The 22,280-nt window shown below is 44.1% G+C and overlaps 2 protein-coding genes across 3 annotated transcripts in view; one reads left to right on the forward strand and one right to left on the reverse strand.

Annotated features, from left to right (window-relative positions):
- Window positions 1-12,430, reverse strand: part of Glt8d2 (glycosyltransferase 8 domain containing 2) — a 29,575-nt gene extending 17,145 nt beyond the window's left edge. The window contains exons 1-3 of one of the 2 annotated variants that reach the window (XM_058574288.1): window positions 12,154-12,430; window positions 7,610-7,686; window positions 1,470-1,515 (exon numbers count right to left, since the gene is read on the reverse strand). In XM_058574288.1, the coding sequence (XP_058430271.1) occupies window positions 1,470-1,488 (19 nt within the window). In that variant the 5' untranslated portion in view covers window positions 1,489-1,515; window positions 7,610-7,686; window positions 12,154-12,430. The remainder of the gene's footprint in view (window positions 1-1,469; window positions 1,516-7,609; window positions 7,687-12,153) is intronic. The other variant, XM_046429526.2, reaches the window with a different exon arrangement.
- A 9,649-nt stretch (window positions 12,431-22,079) lies between these two features.
- The window catches only part of Txnrd1 (thioredoxin reductase 1), a 235,910-nt gene continuing 235,709 nt past the window's right edge, over window positions 22,080-22,280 (forward strand). Inside the window, exon 1 of the mRNA XM_046429531.2 lies at window positions 22,080-22,268. Coding sequence (XP_046285487.1) covers window positions 22,106-22,268 — 163 coding nt within the window. The 5' untranslated portion in view covers window positions 22,080-22,105. The remainder of the gene's footprint in view (window positions 22,269-22,280) is intronic.

Genomic DNA, 22,280 nt, shown 5'->3' on the forward strand with positions numbered 1-22,280 from the left:
GGCATTAGAGCAGATTATGCTAAGTGAAGCTAGCCAATCCCTAAAAAACAAATGCCAAATGTCTTCTTTGATATAAGGAAAGTAACTAAGAACAGAGTAGGGACGAAGAGCAGGAGAAGATTAACATTAAACAGGGATGAGAGGTGGGAGGGAAAGGGAGAGAGAAGGGAAATTGCACGGTAATGGAAGGAGACCCTCAGGGTTATACAGTGGAGGGGGTAGAGAGAGAGGAGGGGAGGGGAGGGGAGAGGTGGGGAGGGGGGAGGGTGGATGATGGGAAAGGCAGCGGAGCACAACAGACACTAGTATGGCAATTTGTAAATCAATGGATGTGTAACTGATGTGAATCTGCAATCTGTGTATGGGGTGAAGGTGGGAGTTCATAACCCACTTGAATCAAAGTGTGGAATATGATATGTCAAGAAATTTGTAATGTTTTGAACAACCCACAATAAAAAATTAAAAAAAAAAAACAACAACTATAGGAAAGCAGAAGATAAGGGGCAAAGTTCTACTGTTTCTCAGCTGACCATATTCATTTGCACAGGTTTGGAGAGGTGGCCCAGTATCTTCGACCATCTATTCCTTCTAACTATGGCTGTTATCAATGAATACATTTGCCAGATTACAAAAAAAAAAAGGAATTTTTTTTTTTTTGTAAAGAGTGTCCCATGCAACATTTGGGATATACATACACTAAAACATTATTCCTTTTTTATCTGAAGTTCAAGTTTAACTGGATGACCTGTGTTTTCATTTACTAAACCAGGCAACTCTACCCTGAGAGTGACAAGATTAGGTTAGTGTGTTCCTCCCCAAAATTCACACATCAACTTGTCTAAACTCGGGGGTTTATCTGGGTTTGAATACACTTGAAGATTTGAGGTGACCCTTTAAGAACAAAAATGCAAAATTACAAATGTTAAATTATACATGAACATGAATATTTGTTTATTTTTATTGGTATTATTTTTGAGACAGGGTCCCACGATGTTGAGGCTGGTCTCAAACTCATGGATTCAAGGTATCCTCCTGCCTCAACCTCTTGAGAAGCTGGGACTTTGAGGTGCATGCCCAACTGAATATTTATTTAGAATGAGAAGAGAAGTTGTATTTGCAGGTTTTATAAAAATACATGACCCCGCTCATTATAGGTCCACTTCTGACCAAAACACTTAACAACCTTCCACAGGAATCAAAGCAGATTCAAAAGAGAGAAGAGAACAAAAGCTAGCCAAGTCTCAACATCAAAACACTCCAGCTAAATATCTTCCTCTGATCATTAGTATCAAAAGCGATCATCTGGGCTGGGGCTGTAGCTCAAGGCAGAGCGCTTGCCTAGCATGCGTGAGGCACTGGATTGGATCCTTAGCACCACATAAAAATAAAAAATCAAATCAAATAAAAGCACTCTGTCCATCTACAACGACAAGAACAACAACAAATTTTTTTTAAAGCGATCATCTTACTTTTTCGTAACAGAGCCATGGGTATCCACGTGGGTGAGACTGTAACCTGTGGATTGAAGAATAAAGTTATGTTTAAAAGGGAAGCAACTCAAAAGTCACCAGCAAGGGTTAAGGACAATGTCTTCTCTAAAAGCCAGACATGGAGTGAAGTGTGGCATCATCCTTTACTGTGCTGAATCTAGAATTAGGGAAAGAAAATAGATATTTCTTAAATGTTCAGCCTACCTCTTCAAAAGTGGCTAATCTGGTGGAATAAGCCTTGCAAAGGGCCCGGAAGAGGTCTTTTGTCTTTATGGTTTTTTAACCTTCTCCAAGAAGCTGCATTAGCCTTCTGGGCCAGCAAAGCAGAGGAGCTAGGTGGAATCATGCGAGGGGTCTTTTTGATCTAATGTACCAACCCTGTCCTGTCTTCTACTATCATCACTTTGCACTATAGTCATAAATTTTCACTATATTTTGGAATATTTTATTTGTGCTCCGAAGTCGAGAAAGTTAACAAACTCTCTGTTCTCGGAGACACTGGTTACTCTGCTTCCTGGTTTTCCCAGTTTATAATTTATCTATCTATGTAGTTATTACAATATCTTAGATGTTCATTTGGAGAAGCAACAGGTATTTAGACAAGCACAGGGGAGCAGGGCACTTTCAATGAAAAAAATGAAATTGAATCATTAGATTTTAAACAACCAGCTACAGTTTCGCTTTTATTTTCCCTGGATGCATCCTGCACACCCAGAAACTCCAGGTGCCTTGAGAGTGGCCCTTTTCATTCCCTTCTATACCCTGGGAAAGAATCAGATCAACACAGCACATTACTTAAGGTTTTTCTGAGATCAGGTTTCAGGTACTTTTATGATTTCAGTGACATGTGTTTGTCCAACTTTGGGGGAGGATATAAGCTTCCAATCGCCTTTGGCCACGTGGCTCCCCCTCCAGCTCCCTGAAGGTAACCATCTGGACCACCGGGTAGAAAGAAGACACAGTCAGGGGAAGGCAAACTCTGAGTCCTGGAGATGAGCCCCTCCCTGGGCATCCCACTGACCAGAGCCAATCAATTCCCCATTTTTCCTTAAACTTCTTTGAATAGAGGTTCGGTTTCTTGCCAGCAGGAGCCCTTACAAGCATATTTGCTGTGGTCAAGCTGGTATTCATATATGTATATGTGTATATATGTATATTTACAGGGGCCAGATAATTCAGTATTAAAAGCTCCTATTTCCTTTGCCAGTAAATGGATAGAACTAGAGACTATCGTGCTAAGTGAAATAAGCCAATCCCCAAAACCAAAGGCCAAATGTTGTTGAAATGTCTGTACAGTACCACCCAAAACACCCTGCAGCGTCAATGCAACCTCTCTCAAAATTCAACACCGTTTTTCACAGTAATAGAAATATTACTGATTTCTAATAATATTACAAAGCCGTATAATCAACGCAGTAGGATGCCGGCATAAAAACAGACATGGAGATCAGTGGAGCAGAACGGAGATCCTACAAATAAACCCAGGCATACATGGCCAACTAATTTTCCACAAAGGTACCAAAAAACACCATGGGGAGAAAATAGTTTCTTCAATAAATGAGATTGGGAAAACTGGATGTCTGATGGCAAAAAAAGGTAAGACTAGATCTTTTTCTTACAGTAGACACAAAACGGATCAAGCATTTAAATATAAGATATAAAATTTAATGGGAGAAGATGTTTGCAAACCATATGTCCAATAAGAAATTAAGATTGCAAAATATACAAGGAACTCATGTAACTCCATAGCAAAAAGAGCCAAATAACCTGATTTTTTTTTCTTTGTACCAGGGATTGAACCCAAGGGCGCTTAAACACTGAGCCACATCCACAGCCACTTTTATTCTTTATTTTGAGACAGGGTCTCATAGGTTGCTTACAATCTCACTAAATTGCTGAGTCTGGCCTTGAACTTGTGATCCTCCTGCCTCAGCCTCCAGAGCTGAGATTACAAGTGTGTGCTACTGCACCTGATAAATAACCTGATTTTAATAATGGGCAAAGGTCCTGAAACTTCTCAAAAGAAGACATACGAATGACCAATAGGTATGTATGAAAAGATGCTCAACATCACGAATCACCAGAGACACACAAAACAAAACCACGAGATACCACTTCACACCTGATAGAATGACTGTTATCAAAAATCAATGGCTGGGAATGTAGCTCAGTGGTAGAGCAGTTGCCTGTTATATGCAAGGCCCTGGGTTCAATCTCCAGCATCACAAAGAAGGAAAAAAATAATCAAAAAGTTAAAAAGGGAGCATGTAGAGAAAAGGGAACACTTGGTATAATGATTTTAGAAAACAGTATGGAAGTCTCTCAAAAAATTAAAACTAGAACTACCACATGTTACATAGCAATTCCACTTTCTTATGGTTTAGATATGAGTTGTCCCCCAAAAGCTCAGTGTGTGAAAAAAAATGCAAGGAAGTGTAAAGGTATCTCCAGCAGCTCAGGAGGCTGAGGCAGGAGGATTGCAAGTTCAGAGCCAGCCTCAGCCTCTTAGTGAGGCCCTGTCTCAAAAAAATAAAAAGGGCTGGCGATGTGGCTCAGTGGTTAAGTGCCCTGGATTCCAACCCTGGTACAAAAAGAAAGGAGGGAAGGAAGAAAGGAGGAATAGATATGAAATGATTGGGTAATGGTTGGGTTAAGAAAGCCTCAATCTAAGCAGTGCATTAATCCCCTGCAGGCACGTAGGGTGTGGCTGGAGGAGGTGAGGAACCAGGGCTATTTTCTCGGAAGAGTTAGAGATTTTGCTGAGAGAATGTAAATATGAAGTTAATTGATGAAAATGCTGAGAGGGATTAAGTGCCCAGCCCAGAAGAGGAAGGAAATTAGGTGATTCCTTTCACCTATTTATTCATACATTCAGTCAACAGGTATTTATTGAGACTCTACTAATACACCAGGCCCACAGATTCAGAGGCCAGTCCCTAGGGAGTCCACACTTGGGTGAAGGACCCAGGATGACAGCAGCATATGCTGAGGTGACCTGGCAGTGTGAGCCCAGGGCATTCGCTGAGGAGAGGGTGGGGGTGGGGGGGGTCAGGAAGGCTTCCGGTCTCTCCTGAACTGATCCAAACCACTCCATTCAGGCCTGTACTTCCTCGTGAGAAGGCTGGCCCCTTGAGAGCAGGGACTGCATCTGAATCATTTCAGCATTTCTCATTCTTGGTAGGTGCCCATCCTCTTTCCCTTGCCCATTTCCACAAGAGGCAGAAAAACCTAAATACAGACTTCACTCACCTCCTTTGCAGCTAGGAGTAGCCACATTATGTAGCTCCTCAGATGAACTAAAGTAAAAATCTGCCGGGACACTGGGGATGCTTTTGCTTTCTGGATGAAGGGGCAATTCCTCCTTCTTCCTGCCTTGCCTGGGCCCACAAATGCTGGAGCTAGGCAGCCATCTTGTAACTATGAGGGAGAGGGCAAGAGCTGCAGAGAGCAGCCAGCCCTGACATCAAACGGAGAATCAATGCCTTCCATACTCACACCCTCCAGATATATGAGAAGAATAAACCCATGCATTTTTAAGCTGCTGTGAATTTGTGTTTTTTGGTACTTGTGAAGTCAGAATTAGGCAGTCAGTATAGATAGGTAAATCGAGTCAGGTTGGATCAAGGAGGCCAATTTTGAGTGAGTCCCACAAATTGGAGACTGTCCCCTGAAGGACTGAAATGTTAATTCCTTCAGAGCCCTTCCTCCACCCTTATCAAGAACCTGCCCCTGCTCCAACCTGTGGCTAAGGTACCTTGTCCCAGGAATTGCCTTCCCTACATGGAGCTATTAGGTTGTTAATTAATGTGTCTTGGGCTGCTCCATCCTGCCCTTCCCCCTTTCAGCCCACCTGTTGGCCACCCCACTGTGCAGCAATCCTAGGGGAAGAGGCCAGGAGAACAAAGGAAGCCTAGGACTTAGAAAAAGGGCAGAACACCCCCACTTCTTGGGATACCAGGATGCCAGCTATGGCCCCTTCTCCCTCCCAGGAGAAGTCTGTCACCCATTTTTAAATAAGCCCTGCTTTATATGCTTGCCTCACCGTGCTTCTCTAATGTTCAAACTTAAACATGTGAAGAAGCAGAACTCGTCACCGATAACCAACGTTATCAGTGACAGAGGAGCCAAGTTCAGAAGAGACAGAACACTGACAGGGAGTCAGGCATGGACAGCTAGAGGGAATGATGGGGGGGCATTTTGTTTTGGGGACCAGGAACTTTACGCTAAGCCAAATCCCTAGCCCTTTTTATAAGTTTTGCTTTGATAAGGTCTTGGGAAGTTGCTGAGGTTGGCCTTGAACTTGTGATCCTTTTGCCTCAGCCTCCTGAGCCGCTGGGATCACAAGTAGGTGCCACCACACCCGGTGTTTCCTCTGCCTTTCTTTTTTTTTTAGGGTTTTGTATTTATTTTTAAATTTTTATTATGAGTTGTTCAAAACATTACATAGCTCTTGACATATCATATTTCATACATTTGATTCAAGTGGGTTATGAACTCCCATTTTTACCCCGTATACCGATTGCCTTTCTGAAGCTCACTCTCAGTCTCTTTTGCCATCTGTCTCCTTTGCTCCTACCTCCTGAGCCTCAGAACACCTCAGCATACAGGCCTTTACTGAGAACTCTCTTCTGAGGAAATCTCCTCCTGTTTCACAGCTTTAAATACCATTTCTAAGCCAACAACTCCCACGTTTCTGTCCCCATGTGGATTCCAGACTCCTAAGTCTTACCGGTCACTTAGCATATCCACTTGAAGGCGTCCATGTGTCCCAATCTGAGCTCATGAGGCCTCCCCCAACCAGACACCTTAACCAGCTCTCCCAAACCAGTTAACGGAACTAATTGTTCCAGCAAAAAATAAACTTGGTGCTATCCTTGACCCCACTTGCTTCCCTACCCCACATGTGGACTGGCAATAAATGCTGTCTGTTCTTCCTGCAGAATATATCCACCATTTTCACCACCTTCAGGTCCTGACCCTGGCTGACCACCATCCTTGGACTCTTTGACTGTCTTATGCCATGGCTGTTTCCCTCCAGTTGATTTCATAAACAAAAAACACAGTCAGCCTGTGAAACTATGAGTCAGAGCCTCTGTTCCAAACCCTCTGAGGCCTGCCTGTCTGTCTCGGGGTCAGAGCTGAGTCCCTCAATGTCCTCCCACGAGATCTCCATGATCACTGGCTTCCTTGCCAGACAGACTTCACCTCAGCCTTTCTGCTAGCCATTCCCTACATCTGGAATGTTCTCCTGGGATATTCAAGTGGCTTGATATATATCCACACACACACACACATATCAACTCCTCGGCAATTATTGCCATCTGCCATTCTGCCTCTTTGTTATGGTTTATGGTTCGCCCTCCAAATGATACATTATAAGCTCCCCGAGGCAGGAAATTTGTTTTTGTTTTTATTGACAAATTGCTAACATCCAGACAGGTGCCTGGCAGTATCGGTCCTCAAAAATATTTATGGACTAGAGAGAGGAAGGTACAGCCGACTCCTTTAGGTCGAGAACTGAGAACCGTGTATGTTCACCAGGGAAATGACCCCCCCCCACACAGAAGCCACTCAGGTGCTCCCTGGGGACCTTGCGACTTCCCTCCTGATCCCACCGCCAGCTCCGCCTCTGAGGGCTGTTTGAATCCACCTTCTTGCCCCCTTGTCTTCTGCTCCCACTTACTGACTGCACAGGAACAACATTGACTCTACAGGAACCTCCAGCCTGGCCTTCCCACCCAGAGGTCCTCCCCACCCTCCTCTTCCCCAAGTAATCAGTGGCGTAACTGTCTCAGTAGCTTTTTTTGTTGTTGTTGCTTGATAATTATATCAAAAAAATAATTATCAACTTTTTATTATTTTTATTTTTATTATTTTTATTTCAAACACACATTCAGCTTGACTTCTGGCTTGATTTTCCTTTTCTTAGTTTCATTTGAAACATTTTGAGTGTATTGAAAAGTTGAGATAAGCACCCACCACGTGCTCTGCAGCACATTCATCAATTGCTAATCTGTCGTATGTACTTGCAGTTGCAGACATCACAACACTTCACCCCTAAATACTTCAGCAGATCTCCCTTTAGAGTAAAATATCCTGTTGGGCACAGTGGCACCCACCTGTAATCCCAGCTTCTTGGGAGGCTGAGGCAGGAGGATCTCAAGTTCAAGGCCAATCTCAGCAACTTAGCAAGGCCCTAAGAAAATTAGTGAGAGACATTAGTCCTGTCTCTAAATAAAAATAAAAAGGGCTGGGGATGTGGCTCAGTGGTAAAGCATCTCTGGGTTCAGTCCCTGGTACCAAAAATAAATACATTCATTAATTAAAAATAAATCAAGGACATCCTAAAAAACAACAACAACAACAAAACACACACACATCTTCCTATATCATCACAATGCCATGATCTCACCTAAGAAAAGTAACATTGATAACATCAACCAATAAGTTGTCCATTCACCTTCCCTCATTATCCCAATATTGTTGTTCATTCTTTTTTTTTTAAGTCATAGATGGACAAATACCTTTATTTGTTGATTTATTTTTATGTGGTGCTGAGAATCGAACCCAGCGCCTCACATGTGCCAGGTAAGTGCTCTGCCATTGAGCCCCAGCCCTAGCCCCTGTTGTTCATTCTTGGTCAGCCCCACCCACTGCCTTTTTATTTGTCACTACATTATAGGTTTGGAGAATGCAAGCCACTTGTTTATAGAATTGGACTGAATGATTTACACCACAGCTGCGGGGAGCGGGCGAGGGGAAGGCCAGTGGGTACAGGCGTGCAGTTGTATAAGAGATAACTTCTAAGGTTCTACAGCACAGGAGGGTGACTGTGGTTGACAACAGGTAATTGTTTATTTCAGAATGGCAAATAGGATTTTGAATCTTCTCAACATCAAGAAATAGTAAATGTTTGAGGTGATGAATATACCAGTTAGCATGATCTGTTCATGATACATAGTACACATGTACTGAAATATCACACCGTACCCCACTAATATGTACCATTATGTGACAATTCTTAAAATTAGCCTTAGGGCTGGGGTTGTGGCTCAGTGGTAGAGCGCTTGCCTAGCATGGGTGAGGCGCTGGGTTCGATCCTCAGCACCACATAAAAATAAATACATAAAAATAAAGGCATTGTGTCCATCTACAACTAAAAAATAAAAATAAAATAAAAATTTGTCTTAAAAAGACCCCCCCAACTCTGAGTGTCTTTTCTGCTTAAAGCCACTTGTTAGAACCCACTACCAAAAGGTTAAGGTCCAAGCTTCCCGGGACACCTGTGGGTCCCCATGCCATGCCTCTGTCACGCTGAGCTGCTTCAGGATTACTCTCTACCCTCCGCTGTCCCCAACCCAACACTGCACCCATCTTGCCTCTGGACTGTGGTTCATGCAGACACTCTGCCTGGAATGTCCTTTCCTGCCTACTTCCCCAGTAAATTGTTGGTGATGCCTTAAAGACATTCAGGCTCCTCCTCCTCCTCAGGGAAGTCTCCACAAGTGGCCCCGGTGGCGCTCTGCTGATGTCCACTCTACCCTTGCAAGCTGCACCACATTTTGTAATCTTGTGGCGTGCCTGTCTCCTCTACCAGACCATGAGACGGTTGAGGACAGGGACTGTGGCTTACCCACTCGTCCTGTCCTGAGGCGGGAACTCAGTAACTACTTGTTGAATGAATGAGAAATAGGAGGGAGAAAGAAAAAGGAAGAAGCTCTTGTTGCTCTGCTCTTCAACCTCAGGGAGAGAGGGGTCAGCGCTTCCTTCACTAAGGAAGTAAGAACCAAGGAGGTCCCGGTAGATGCCCTGTCCCAGGAACACAAGCTCTAGATAGGGAGCCTGGAACTTGCACCTCTCTGAGTTCTCCCGGTTAAGGGGACTGCCATGTCCCAGTTTCCCTGTGATAATAACTGATCAACCCTGTGCACGCACAGGCCTATCTTCAGGACAGCCCGAGAGGAGGAGCAGGAAGTCAGCTCCCGACAGCCATGGAGAGGCATTCCTGAGGCAAGGCCCTGGACTTCAAAGAGGGGAGGAAAGAGGCAGAGGGAGGCCTGAGGGCCTGCCCCTGAGGAGAGGAGAAGAGCTTAGAGAACTTAGAGGCTGGTACGTTTAAATTTGGGTCCCTGAAGACCTTGTGTAGGGAGCTGTTTTACCAGATGCCACAGAGTTGCCAGAGAGTTTGGGCCCATGGCCAAACCTGGAAAGAATGTCTGAGACCTGGCAGTGGCTAAGGGAATTAGCTCTGCCTTGGAAGAAGAGGCGAAATGGGAAGGATTCTTCAGAAAAACACTTCAAAAATCTGAACCTGTTAGTCTTATTTTACATGCCAACTCTGATCAGCTGGTAGAGGCTTTCAGGATTGGGAAACGAAGGAGAAACCTAGGCCACCACCAGATTTTATTTAACAGGGCCACAGATGATGATTAATCACATCTGTCATGGTTGCAGGTAGGGAGGGATGAATCAAAAAGGAGGAGGGAAGACATGGGGTGGGGAGGCTAAGAGGTAGTGTTGAGTGACTTAAATATACCTACGACACACCTTCCATGACGTGACCACCTCCCCCTAGAGGTAAGAGCTCACAGAGGTGCAAGTTCCAGGCTCCCTATCTAGAGCTTGTGTTCCTGGGACAGGGCATCTACCGTCCCCCTCCTTGGTTCTTACTTCCTTACCTGCCTCTCAGGGGCGCCACATCTCCCAGCCCTGACACATCAAGGACCAGGCCTCCAGCACATGAACTTCTAAAGGACAAACTACAGCCACACCACAGCACTAGGGAACAAAGAGTGAGGTGTCCCCTTGGGTGTTCTTGAGTGGTAAAGGAGGAAGTCCAAAAGGGACCAAAATGAAAACAAGGATGGCCAGAACAGGATATCCCAGAGTGTGCTCCGAGAAGTGTTCACTGACATTATGTGACAAAATGGCTCACTAGGAGCCACTGTGCTAAAAGTCCTCAAACAGAGTTGTCCACCGTGGGAATTCTCAGGGCCTCTAAAGAGATTATATGCCTTGAGGTTTCTCAGAGGGTGACAGAGTTTGCAGGGCTACATATGCCGTGGGACCAGGTCTTCAGAACATTCTTTGGAAAATGCTGAAATAAAGGCAGCATTTAGAGAAGCACGTTCCTTGGGAGCTGGAAATGAAAACGATGAGGTTCAATGAACATGTCTTTCTCTCTGCAAGGAAAGAGGAGAAACCAAGATGAGGAAAAGACAGAGTGGGCAAGGAGAAAGAGGAGCTCGAAGGCAGGAAGGAGGAAAGCAGAGTCTCGGGGAGGCATGTGAAGATAGAGGCCGCCTGGATGACCAGCCTGCCAGAGTGTCACCAAATGCAGGGAGTGTGGTCATTTCTGTCATCACTGCTGTCATGGCCATCAGCAGAGAAGCTAACCCGTCCTGCGGGCTCACTGCTTTGCAGACCCTGTATTATGTCTTTCATTGATATGATGGGGTTTTTTATTCCCATTTTACAGATGAATACAGCAAGTTAATTTGTCCAGAGTCAGGCTTATAAAGTTTACAAGGAGCAGCCCATGGACTCAATCCTGTGCCAGACCCAGAGCCGTGTCCTCACGACTACACAGCTCTACTGTTAGCTGTGTTTGAGGCGGAACTGGAATTTCATTACATAATACAAAAGGGGCATGGTACAGGAGGCAACACCAAAACACAGGCAAAGGGAAAGGCAAAACCAACCGACCAACCAAAGCCGTTGGATATTTGGCTGCCCAGAGCCAAACAGCCACAGGACCACCCATCTTCTCCACAGCACATCCAGCTGTTTTATATGGTTGTGTTCTCTTCCTCTCATCTTACTGTTTACTATCCCTTCTTAACTTATGTCATGAACTATGTACCAGGCTCCCCTGGGCTTATCTAATGTATTACACTTGTTGATAGAGAGAGAATTTTTTTTTAATATTTATTTTAGTTTTCGGCGGACACAACATCTTTGTTTGTATGTGGTGCTGAGGATCGAACCCGGACCGCACGCATGCCAGGCGAGCGCGCTACCGCTTGAGCCACATCCCCAGCCCTACACTTGTTGATAAAGCCAACATAGGACATTATCTGGATGTTAAGCACTTTCAACCTGAACACTCTGACTACCGCACCCACTACAAACTCAGAGATTTCCACAGCTGCCAGTTCTCTTACTGAGTATGGGAGCCCTCAGAACAGTTTTCTAGAACAGATTCCAAAAACATGAATCACAACTCAATTAAGTCATTTGTGGCTCAGAAACATACCTGCATTAAATGCCAGCATTTGTCCGTGTCTTATTCAACTGCTAATCCCTACTGACAAATAGTTTTTGGGAAGAGAGGGGAAATAAAATCAGGTCTGCAAACACAGTCCAGGATATGAAAACCTTGCACATGGAGTATCTTGGATTTGTAGCAATGGCAAAAAGGAGAAAGAAAGGAAGGAAGGAAGGAAGGAAGGAAGGAAGGAAGGAAAGAAGAAAGGAAGAAGAAAGTTTCCATTGGAATGCTACAAAGACAAGCTGGGGGACTCTTGAAGGCAAAGTTTGTGTGGACAGACTGACTGACACCTCTGATTTACTTCTTTGAGTCTGTAGCAAAATAAAGGACTACTGCAGACCAGCCAGGTTAGAATGGAAAGACAGAATGCTGCTCCTAAATCTCTCTACTTACCTGGTTAATGGTGAGGGTAGGTGGGACTTTGTGCTCCTTGGTCCAGTCTCTAGTGCTGAGGGGCAGAGAATTCAAATCGAGGCTGGCTCAGGGCTGCAGCCCTTCACGCTGCTTCCGTTGCTTCTAAGATCTCATTGGAAATCTCAAAGGGCTAGAGAGCCCCAAGGCCTCTATTAAGTTTCCAAAAGAATATCCCTCCCCTACCCGCACCCCCCTTTGCTTGCGTTGACTTTGGGTGGCTCGGGTTTCTTCCTCTCCTGCGCCGAGCAGCTGGGAGCCCAGGCGTTGCAGGCAGAGTCAGGCAGCCACTGAAACACTTCCAGATGTGCTGGGCAGGGCGGGCCAGCTCGGATGGGCCAGACTTCCTCTCTTAGCATCGTCCTGCAGTCCGCTTGCAAATCGTATCTAAAACACGGCTGTTCTAAAGGAAAAGAATCAAACCCAGAGAAGAGCAAATGCTCCGAGGGTGAATTTCAACTACACGTTAGATCTAACATAAACTCTGAAAGAGAAGGTAAAAATAAATTCATGCTGGTTTTGAGAGTCTTTGCAGCTTCTAGCTGCTCCTGAAATCTCCTGCTCATTGAAATGCTGTCGTCTGCAAATTAAAACCCAGACAGCAACTTGGTCTCAGTCTACCAAGGCATGATAATTCCGAAGTTTCAAGATGGAGTGTATCCTGCCTGAACCAGGAGAAGAATCACTCAGGGGGTTGGCATCAGGACAATCTATGTTGTTCTGTATTTCTGCCATTGATTCTCAGGAATCCAGGAAATGGCACCAGCACACTTTGCCTGGAATCATAGAACTGATTCTGCAGTGATCCCTCTCCTCTCCCTAGTTTCTACAAGGAACTAAGGTTGCCCACTCTGTCGCCTCAGGAGTGGTACCCTCCTATAGAAATAGGATGCAAAGCCACACTGTAATTTTAAATGTTCTAGCAGATGCCTTAAGAGAAGTGCAAAGAAATAAAATTGATTTAAATGATATATTTTATTTTACACAAGATAAAATATCATTTCATCACACAATATAAAATATTATTAACAAGACATTTCACTTTTTTTAACTGAGTCTTTGAAATCTGGCATGTGTTTTGTTTTTATTTTCTATTATCTCTCTCTATCTCTCTCTCTCTCTCTCTCTCTCTCTCTCTCTCTCTATTTATTTATTTTTTGTGGTGCTGGGGATTGAACCCAGGGCCTTGTGCATGTGAGGTGAGCACTCTACCAACTGAGCTATATCCCCAGCTCAATTTTAGTTTTCTATTTTTTAAAAAAAATATTTGTTAGTTGTTGATGTACCTTTATTTTTTATTTATTTATATGTGATACCGAGGATGGAACCCAGTACCTCACATGTGTTAGGCAAGCGCTCTGCCACTGAACCACAACCCCAGCCCTTAATTTTTTATTTTAAGACAGGGTCTTGCTAGGTTGATTAAGGCTTTGCTAAATTGCTGAGGGTAGCTTTGAACTTGCGATCTCCTGCCTGCAACTCCTGAGTCTCTAGAGTGTATTTTACACTTGCAGTAAATTTCAATTCAAATCCTAAATTTTATTGGAAATACTTGATATGTATTTAGATTTCATAAAATTTACAGTTTAAAAAGTGGATTTACATATTTGGGTTGTTTCAAGTAAATTCGAAATTTTTCCCAACAACTGAAAGGAGTAATAGTTTTTCAATTCAAAATTAATCAAAATTTAGTAAAATTTAAAATTCAGTACTTCAGTTGCACCAATCACATATTAGGTACTCATTAGCCAATGTGGTCGGGGGCTACCAAATTGAATAATGCAGTTTCTAAGGGCTTAGTGGGATTTTCTCAGACTTAAACTAGGAGAGTGGGAGTATCTTAATAATCTTCCACTTGCACAGAATTTTGAACATTGCCAAAGCATTTTCACTTCTACTTCATTTTATTCTCATAACATTTCTTTTTGGTAAATTGAACTTTGCTCCGATTTTCAGATGAGTAAGCTGAGGCTTTGAGCAAGTGAATGTCTAAATGTCCAGAGCAAGTTAGTGATGAAACCGAGACTGGAATTCCTGTTTGGCACTTCTCGACTGTGTTCTTCTTGATGTATATTTCAAACACTAGGGTTTTGGGTTAAGACAGTAGGGTTAGCTCCTGCAGCACCCTGTTGCCATGTGGGCAGAATTATTCATCTCCCTAGCAGAATTTCCTTGCAAACTCCTACCCTGAAGCCCTCACACACTCAAGCAAGCGTATCCTCTTTCTTTGGAGCAGGCTTAACCTTAGCTGTTACTCCTCTTTTGCTACTCCCAGAAAGTCATACCTTTTTTTTTTTTTTTTTTGGAACCAACAATTGAACAGAACCCAGGCGTGCTACCACTGAGCCACACCCCCAGCCCTTTTTATTTTTTATTTTGAGACAGCATCTTGCTAAGTTGCTTAGGACCTCACTAAGTTTCTGAGCCTGGCTTTGAACTCAAGAGCTTCTTACCTCAACCTCCTGAGCCACTGGGATTACAGATGTGCACTACCACACCAGGCAGTTGTACCACTTTAAACCACAATCATTCAATGTTTTAGCTAACATAAACAGATGTAAGGGGCAGCCTGTGCATTTCAGTCAACAGTGGACCACATATATGACAATGGCCCCAAAAGATTATAAAGGAGCTGAAAAAGTTTCTATCCTTGAAACATTCCTGTCCCACCTTTTATTCTTACTTTTTTTATATTTAGATAAAAAATACTTACCATTGTGTTACAACTGCCCTCGGTATTCAGTACAGTAACATACAGTGCAGACTTGAAGCCTAGTCCATTGTATACATGTACAACTTATTTATCTATTCATCCATCAATGGACATTTGAGATTGTTTTCATATCCATGCTACTGTGAAAAATGCTACAATGAACACAGGGGTGTAGGTATCTCTTTGAAGGCTGGAGATGTGACTCAGTGACAGAGTGTTTGCCTGACAAGCACAAGGCCCTGGGTTTGATCCCGAGCACCGCAAACACAACAAAACGGGTATCTCTTTGAGATACTGATTTCATTTCCTTTGGATACACACTTAGAAGTGGGGTTGCTGGAGCATATGGTAGTTCTGATTTTAACAATTTGAAGAATCTCCATACTATTTTCCACAATGGTTATGCCAATTTTATTATTGTTATTGAATAATGAAGGCCCAAGATGTGAACTAAGGAAAAGATTTGTAACAGAAAGTTATCATCAACTTTTAATTAAAAAGTCCAGGGGCTGGGGTTGTAGTTCAGTGGCAGAGTGCTTGCCTCGCACATGTGAGGGACATGTTAAGTGGTGTAGAAACACTGCTGGTAGCCTACTTAACAATTTTTCTCTGTTTCTTCCCTTCTAATAGAAACTCTATTTGGGGCAGCAATATACATAGTTAAAAAGACCTCCTTAGTTGTCCGTCAGTTAGGGTGGCATGTCAGCAGAAGTATGTTGTCTGGGACTTCCTAAAAAAGAGCTGTTTGGCGTCTCTTGCCCTTTCTTCCTGTCTGAAAAACAACCTGATGGTGGAAGTGAAATGACCACCTTGGTGCTCCGAAATCAAAGTCCACATTGTGCTGCTGCATTGGCCACACCAGCTGTGGGCAGAGACTGCAGAGCTGAATCAGGCAGAGTCCTGGCAGGACACAGATGGCTCCCTCACCAGGGCCTGGTGGAGTGGTCTTAAAAAGGCACTGTTTGAAATGGGTGCTTAGCATTAGGAACACGTGGTTAAGAGATGTAGCAAACACCCTGAGGTTAGCAATAGCCAGGAGTCAATAACAACTACAGTTCTTTTTTTTTTTTCTTTTAAAAAATTTTTAGTTGTAGGTGGACACAATACCTTTATTTTATTTATTTATATGAGGTGCTGAGGATCAAACCCAATGCCTCACACATGCTAGACAAGCACTCCACCACTGAGCTACAATCTCAGCCCCAATAACCCCAGTTCTAAAGGCAGAGGAGAGAGTGATTTCCAGGAATGAGGGCGAGAGAGTAACAAGAGCAGCCCTCCTACAGGGATTCAGCCAACTGGTGATCTGTACAAAAGTGACCAGGAATAACTACCCTAACTTCACAATCTCCTGTTGGTGATGACTTCTCCTGGCCGAACACAGCAAAAGAAGGGCAAGGGAGCTGGAGTGATATAGTCAGCCTCTTGGGATACTGAACAGGTTGAAGAAGAATAGAGAGTAGATCTGTACAAGTAAACGGAGAATAGCCTTGCACAATACCAAAAGGGTCCTGCATCCTATTGACATCCAGATTCAGCATCCTGTTAGAACAGAAAATTCCCTTAACCTAGTGATATCGTAGTCATTGCAAGCTGTAGCATAATGCATTATTTGTGAGTTTATGGCGATGCTGGTATAAACAAATCTACTGTGCTGCCCGTCATATAAAAGTGCAGCACATATAATTTTGTACAGCACACAATATTTGTAATAAATGACTATATGGTTAGTTTGTATGTTTACTATACTTTTTATTATTTGAAAGTTTAGTCCTTCCTTTTTACAAAAAAAGAAAGAAAAGAAAAAAGAAAGGAAAGGAAAAAGAAAAATGAACTCTAAAACAGCCCTAGGCCGGTCCTTCAGGAACAACTGCAGAAGATAGCACTGTCATCAAAAGAGAAGATAGCTCCAGGTGTGTCGCTGCCCTGAAGACACTCTGGTTGTGATAAGATATAGAGGTGGAAGCCAGCAATACTGATAATCCTGACCCTGGGCAAATTTAGGCTAATATGTGTGCTTGTGTCTTTGTTTTTATTCGCAAAAAAAGTTAATAACTAAATAGACTATACCATGCAGCCCAAGTGTGTAGCAGGCTGTACTCCTAGGTTTCTGCACATGTACTCCTTGATTTTTGCACCCTGACCAATTCACTTCACTGTGAACATTTCTTAGTTCTTAGAACATAAGAACTCTTTAAGTGACACATGACTATGTGCACTTCACATGCATATCAAATCTGTGGCATCATTTGTCAATCAAATAGGCATCTGAGTCATTATTACGTCATGTTTATCTTTTTAAATTTTTTTTCTTAGTTGTTGATAGATCTTTATTTATTTATACGTGGTGCTGAGAATCTAACCAGTGCCTCACACATGCCAGGCAATTGTGCTACCACTGAGCTACAGTCCCAGCCCTCATGTTTTTATTTTTTATTAATTGAAGATCAAACTTCACCATTTCTTCTTGCCAACTAGGCCTGCCTTGGCTGAGTGTATTACTTATAGATAAGGTCTTAGATAAAAATCTATTAAGGCCACTGAAGGTGGCTGGAAGGAAAGGAAGACACATTCTGTAGTGGTAGATGAATCACTACTCTGGGTCAGGCTGATAAGACTTTCATTGCCTCTATCTCCCATGGCTGGGCTCCAAGATCACACACGATCACAAATACAAGGCACCCAGTGCAAGAGCAGCCTCTTTTGGTTGGTGGGGTTCAGCCGTGGGTCATCTTCTGGCTGGCTTTGTCTTCAGCACTCGGGGCTCTTCCCTGTTCCCCTTTGAGCGGCAGGCTCCTGCCCTGAGTCCTGGTACCTGGGTTCTCTCCCTCCCGCAAGCTACAAGTGCTTTTCTTCCTTGGCTCTTGTGCCCAGGTCCTTGTTCTGGTGACTGGGATAGCTTCCGCCTGGCCTAGAGCCCTGTCTAGCTCTTGCCACTGCTCTCTCCATGCTCTGGCTCTCATTCTAGCCAAGACCTGTGGCTGAAGCCCTGCAATTTGTGAACAGGCCTCTCAGACACCATCTGCTGCCCTGGTCCCATGAACAGTGCCTGCCCAGGCTCTCTCTCTTGAGTTCAGCCCACCTGCTAGCACTCCCTGAAACCTCTTCTCAGACCTCTGCCAAGAAGCTCTTGGCCTGAGTCCTCAAGTGAGATTAAGGTATTCTTGAATTTTTCAATTTTTACTTGGCTGAAAACAGCACTGTCTGCCACCTCTGTCCCCAGCCCTCTTTTGCTGATTCCTCAGTGCCCTCCAACTCAGGAGGATTAGAAGCGGTTGTAATATAATGAAGATGATGATAAAGGTAAAACTAAATGCTGACTACATGAGTGCCAGGCGCTGCATGAGTACAGCAGCAGTCCTTGCTTTCATGAAAGCAGCACAAGAATATAGACCTTGCATGTTCTCAGCACTTCCTTACTTGTTACTCATTCTTGGACTCTCGGCCTTTTCCTCCTCCACCAAAAGTGTTTTAATTTAGGTCAATAATAACCTCCTAATTTGCAAATCCAACAAACACTTCTTCCTCCTCTTACCTGAACTCTCTATGGCTTCTGGCTTTGAAAACCACTTCCGCCTCTATAAAACCCCCCTTCCCTGTGGTTCTTTGACAGGCCAACCCTCACCCAGTTCCCTTTTGACCTCTCTGGCTACTCATTCCTCGTTCTTCATTTCTTTCACATGTACCTCCTCCAATCTTTACCTTTTACATGATGGCTTCTTCAGGACACTATGCTCCCTCTCTCTTCTCTTCCCTATCTGTACTCTCTTCCTAGGTGATTATTTCCATTCCTGTAGTTTCAAAGATGGAAGGCGGCTTTCTGGAAACTTGGGAACCCATTTAGGATCCTCACTTAAGGAAAGATGAATCAGTTATTTTGGTAAAATATCTTTTCCTTTGGATTAAGTATTTTGTCCCAGATTGAACTGTGTCACACAAAAAGACATGCTATAGTCCTAGCCCCTAGTACCTGTGACTTTATTTGGATATGGTGTCTTTGCAGATATAATCAAATTAAGATGAAGTCACAGGGTAGGCGTTAGTCCAATATAATTAGTGAATTTAGAAAAGAGATAAAGACACACGGGGAGAGTATCATGTGATGATGGATGCAGAGATTGGAGTGATGATTGGCAAGACAAGGATCACCAATGATTGATGGCCACCACCAGAGGCCAGAAAGAAGCAAGGAAGCATTCTCTCTTACAGGTTTTGGAGGCAATCATGGCCCATGCTGACATCTTGATCTTAGAGTCCTATTCTCTAGAACTCAGATAATACATTTCTACTGTTTTAATCCACTGGGTTTGTGGTCCTTTGATACAGCAGTCTCAGGACACCAGCACACACACTCCATTGTCCTACAGCTCCTAATTTTTTAAATTGTAGATTAAGGACACAATACCTTTATTCTATTTGTTTGTTTTTATGTGGTGCTGGGGATCCAACCCAGTGCCTCTCCCATGCTAGGCAAGAACTCTACCCCTGAGCCACAACCCAGACCCTACAGTTCCTGCTTTAAGCAACTAGCTGTAATTTGCAATGTGTTTTGTGTTGAGAAAATTTTGCCTTCAACTTTCCCCTAGGTTCTCAGGCTTTCAAATATCATACACTATTTTCTTAAAAATTTGAATATTAATATTAGGTTTGCAATTTAAATTTTTCTTAGTCTTCTGCTGTAGGGCATTAGGGAAAAAAGCAATTATTTAATCACTGCACTCCCAGAATAAAATATAGTTCTTTAAGGGAAATACTTTGGGTTTTATGAAACTCACTGCTTTATTCCAACTTTCCAGTTTTCAGACCCATAAAAACTTTACAACAGAAACACTTTAGAATCTATATCATAATATTAATACATAAATATGGAAGACATCTTTTCTTTGTTCCTAGACATCTTCTCTTCCCTTCTAATTTTTTTGGACATAATATGATATTGGACTAATAACTGGCAAGAGGGATAATTTAGGGATGGGAAGGTGTAGCTCAAGTGGTAGAGCATTTATTCACATATGCAAGGTACTGGTCCCTTAGCACCAGAGAGAGAGGGAGGGAGAGAGAAAGTGAGGGAAGGAGAGAAAAAAATCTATTTATAAAGCAGAAGCTGGAAAGAACAGGAAAAAAGCCCTTGGGGGGCTACTGGAGATTTGACTCAGGGGACGTTTTAGTACTGAGCCACATCTTCAGTCCTTTTTATTTATTTTTAAATATTTATTTTTTAGTTGTAGTTGAACACAAAATCTTTATTATTTTTATGTAGTGCTGAGGATCGAACCCAGGGCCTAGCATGCTACCCTGAGTCACAACCCCAGCCCCTAGCCCTTTTTGAGACAGAGGCTCTGGAACTTGATCCTCCTGCCTCAGTCTCCGGAGGGCTGAGGTTACAGGCCACTGTGGGCAGCAGGAAAAAATGTCTATTTAGAGAGAATTATCTCTCAAAGCAAATGAGAAGGTAGAGAGGCATGCTTAAGTTTGAGTGAACTGGGGGAGCCTGAGTTCAGCATAAGAAATTGAAAATGATGTGAGGAAAAATGAATTTCAGGAAATTTGCTGTATTGTGTGAATGCTCTCTTCAGTGTCTCTTAATTTGAGGTTTAATGAAGAGATTTAATGCCCCCCCTCATCCCCGACTGGACTTTTATTGCTTTTCATATTTATTTATTTAGGTATCCAGGATTGAACCCAGGGGTGCTTTACCACTGAGCCACATCCCCAGCCCCTTTTTAAATAGTTTATGTAGAGACAGAATCTCATTGAAATTACTAAAACTGGCTTTGAACTCAAGATCCTTCTGTCTCAGCCTTCCAACCTGCTGGGATTACAAGCGGGGCCACTGTGCTGGGCTTTATTGTGCGTGTTTAAGGTATCCAACGTGATGTTTTCGGATACATTTAGATAGTGAAAGGTTACCTTAGTGAACAAATAAGTAGAACTACTCGTGTGTATGTGTGTATGTGTGTGTGTGTGTGTGTGTGTGCAGAATCCCATATAAAATTTTTTAACTTAATGGACTTGTATTTCTCTGGGTTACGGTGTGGGATCAAATCATAAGGCAGCTGCACTGTTTTAAGGGCTGCATGTGATTATATGAACTCTCTCAGAGGCCGCATGTATACGGTTCAGGCTGGGAGCTCTGAAACTGGAACCCCTGTAGTCGAATCCTAGCCCCCAGTCCTTTTCTGTCTGTATCTGAAAGAATTTCTTTCCTGTCCTGTGCCTCTTTTCTCCACCCACAAAAGGGAAATAGCAATACGCATCTCGCTGGACTGTTGGAAAGACGAATTAATAGAGAGAGGGCAACTAAGGACGGTGCCTGGCTGTGGACGTCTGTCGGTTGATTGCTGGCAAGAAGAAATAAATTTACACATAATTTGTCACCTGCTAAACCTAACAAACCCAAGTCACCTTCTGTGGTTCACCGTTTCTAAATTTCTGGCTTGGCGTCCCTTAAACCCGACCTCGAGGGGAGGGGAGGGGAGGGGGGATAGTAGAGGATAGGAAAGGCAGCAGAATACAACAGACACTAGTATGGCAATATGTAAATCAATGGATGTGTAACTGATGTGATTCTGCAATCTGTATATGGGGTAAAAATGGGAGCTCATAACCCACTTGAATCAAATTGTGAAATATGATATATCAAGAACTATGTAATGTTTTGAACAGCCAACAATAAAAAATTAAAAAAAAAAAAAAAAAAAACCCGACCTCGATTCCCTGGGCAGGCTTTGCAGCGACCTTCCCCCGGGCGGGCAGAGATGCAACTCCGGGTTGCAGGTCTCCCCGAGCCCGCCTGCTCGGACGTCCTCCTCTGCCAAGAGCTCCCAGCACTTCGGACCTCTACTCGAGCTTTTCCCCGGTTGTGTGCGGCGACCGTTTGCAGGGGCTGACCCGCCTGCACAGAGTAGATGTTCAGTTAGAGTGGACGCGAAGGACAATGTTGTACTTTCTCCCCCCAAATACTCCAGTGGGGGCGCGGGGCGAGAGGGGTAGCCGCGGTCGGCGGGACAGTCCCAGCATCCCAGGACCCGCCGCCCAGCGCCGGACCAGCCACGTCGCTGCGGGCCGGGGCGGGGCTCCGCAGAGGCTTGGCCTGGGGCGCCCGCCGTCACGTGACGCCCCTCCCGCGCGCACCGCTGGGGGCGGTCCCCGCCCTCCCCCGGAGCCGAGGCGCTGGAGCGGGCGCGGTGCACTGTGGGCAGAGGGGCGGGGGTTGGGAAGATGGCGGCTCCCAGCCTCCTCAACTGGAGGCGGGTTTCCTCCTTCACGGGGCCGGTACCCCGCGCCCGGCACGGACACCGAGCCGTGGCCATCCGGGAGCTGATGATCATCTTTGGCGGGGGCAATGAGGGCATCGCGGACGAGCTGCACGTCTACAACACCGGTAGGCGCGGCG

The sequence above is a fragment of the Marmota monax genome, unplaced genomic scaffold (genome assembly GCF_021218885.2).
Source record: "Marmota monax isolate L192 unplaced genomic scaffold, Marmota_monax_Labrador192_F-V1.1 WCK01_AAM20220418_F8-fsc00051, whole genome shotgun sequence".
Lineage (NCBI taxonomy): Eukaryota > Metazoa > Chordata > Mammalia > Rodentia > Sciuridae > Marmota > Marmota monax.